General features: G+C 34.1%; 1 protein-coding gene across 1 annotated transcript in view; it reads left to right on the forward strand.

Moving 5' to 3' along the window:
• Positions 1–2,630, forward strand: part of RELCH (RAB11 binding and LisH domain, coiled-coil and HEAT repeat containing) — a 145,286-nt gene that overhangs the window by 99,078 nt on the left and 43,578 nt on the right. The window contains exon 16 of the mRNA XM_023733945.1: positions 1,715–1,862. Within this exon, the coding sequence (XP_023589713.1) occupies positions 1,715–1,862 (148 nt within the window). The remainder of the gene's footprint in view (positions 1–1,714; positions 1,863–2,630) is intronic.

The raw sequence follows: 2,630 nt of genomic DNA on the forward strand, positions 1-2,630 counted from the left end.
TTCCTTGTGTCTTTGGTGTTCCCTCACTTTTTAAAATGAATTTTTATTCTTTCCAACTTAAAAAAATTGAAGGAGAGTTGAAGAAATGATAGAAACTTCTTGCTCTAATTTTTGTACTAAAGATTCCCTTTTAGAAGCTAGAAGAGAAACTAACATTACTTTAATGCCTACTATGTGCCATTAAGGTAGATACTTTACATGTAAAATGTCCTGTTTCGTTCTCATGACCCTTTGCATTACTTTGAGATATGGCAGTTAAGTAACTTGCCCAGGGTCCCACAGCTGTCTAATGATAGAACTGGGTTCTGATGTAGGTCTCTGACTCCCAACTGTTGCCCTTTCTACTCCCAAATGTTAAAAGGCATCTTTAAGGCTTTTACATAAAGCATTTTAACTGCTTTGTAGATGGTCTCATATGTATCCACATGTATTTATTTCATGTAAAAATTAGGCTGTTATTTCTACAAATTTCAAAATGGATATATTTTAAAAATACAGACAACTAGACTGAAGTATCCCTTTTTATTCACTGAAGTATTCTTTTTTACTCACTTATTTTGAACATGGCATCAGGAAAGACAAATAGCTACAAAAGGACATCATGTTTGGTAAAGTAGAGGATCAATTTAAAATGAGGGAAACCCTCAATGAGGTGGATTGACACAATAGCTGTACCTGTGAACTCAAATGTACCAACTATTGTGAAGATGACACTGGACCAGGCAACATTTTGTTCCCTTATACATAAGGTCGCCATGAGTTGGACCCAGCTCAATGGTAACTAACAACAAGACCACCCCATTTTATGAAACCTACAGAATTTTTAAAAGTGTTTTCAAAAAGTGTTTGCATTTCCTGTATCTGAGAAGTATCCATACTTGTTTTTCTAGTTCTCTTTCATAATGTGGCTAATTCCACATTACTACTAAAAATATCTGCAGTATTCCTCATAGATAGAATTCTTCCATAAAGAAATTAACTAAGTTAGTACTTGGTAGTAGTAAATAACTCTCATCTATGATATCATGACTGTTATTTTATAATGTAGTAATGACATCTCAAGTGGATTTGAACAGCAATGAATGCTTTTACCTCTAATGAGTTTTCAGTTTACTACTGAGTTTCTGTGTATCGTACTGATACTTTTCGTTTTTCTATCTCTTCATTTTTGCTTCCTTTTGAAGTTTTTTCTCGTACATTTTATCTGTGCGTTAAATTATTTTAAAGTGCTTTCAATGCTGGCAAATACAGATATAGCCAAATCTATAAAAGGAGATAGGAAGTAGGAGAGGGGAAGTAGCCATGACCATGCTGGTTTAACAGTTGAGCATTTATTATGAGTCCTGTGGCTCTTGTTAGCGTCTTAACTCTAACTTACAAAATTTCATAAATAGGACCCCTCAACAGCAAAAAAAAAGAAGAAACTTGTAAAAGATGTTCCCTACAAATGGAAATAACTGATGTTCACCTTAAAATTTTCCATATAAAAGATTCTATTATTTCTATGCTGCCTTAATGCTTCTTCACATTTTCATGTACTTAGAGAAACTAAGAAAAGATTCATGGACATTTCCATTCAGTATTAAGCTATGAGTCCAAAATACAGGTCCTTCAATGTTTTATTATTTGTCACAAAAAAGGAAGAACTTCATAAATATGATTAGCAATATAATTTCAAAAGACTAAAATTAGCTTCCACCTCCTTATGTTTCAGGAAGGAGAGCATGGGCTGGATGAACATAAGCTCCACATGTACCTTTCTGCTTTGCAGTCCTTGATCCCTTCACTCTTTGCACTAGTGCTACAGAACGCACCTTTCACAAGCAAAGCCAAGCTTCATGGTGAAGTGCCACAGATAGAAGGTACTCAACTGAAATTCTGGGAGGAAGATGTAGAATATTAGCAATTTGCTTCCCAAAGAATTGTTTTTGGTTAAAACTCTAAAAATCACTTCACGATAGCATAATTACTAAAATGTATTATATGTGTAGAATCTTGAAATCATAGATTGTATAATATCTAAAGTAAACTATGTGGCTTGCTGTTTTATGGATAAGCCTCCTTGTGTTATTTTATAATATCTGTGCTTTCCATTTTGAATCTATAGTCACTGTGGTGCCATTAAAATAGTCTTTTTTTCAGGGGCTGGAATAAGTATTTCTTTCCATTAGTAGCTCTGAGTCTATGAAAATATTCACTTAAAAGTTACTAGTGCTAGTATAGGAACTAGTGCCACTTCCACTTTCTTTGTATTTTCTTCTTCCCCACTGTTACATTAAATGTAATTACTTTTTCCTACTATGTGTTTGATAGACAGGGCCATAAGTACATGTGAAATAATTTTTTTCCAAATATTTTTCCATATTCCAAAGTAAGGAATTTGTCTTATTTATTTTTAGAAATACATGGAATTGATAGCAGAGACTAGTATTTTCTTATCTCACTGTCCTGCTTACCAGTAAGTGACCTTTAATACGTGGCCGTAGGCAACCCCACCGTACCTAACCTCCAAGATAAATGGCCACAGACAAGCTGTTGCTATGCCTGAGATGCCTTTGCAGCTTTTTCAGATTGGTGAAATTTTCCACGTTTCTTACGGGCTTCTGATAGACAAAGAATTATAACATCAA

The sequence above is a fragment of the Trichechus manatus genome, unplaced genomic scaffold, assembly GCF_000243295.1.
Source record: "Trichechus manatus latirostris isolate Lorelei unplaced genomic scaffold, TriManLat1.0 scaffold00063, whole genome shotgun sequence".
Classification (NCBI taxonomy): domain Eukaryota; kingdom Metazoa; phylum Chordata; class Mammalia; order Sirenia; family Trichechidae; genus Trichechus; species Trichechus manatus.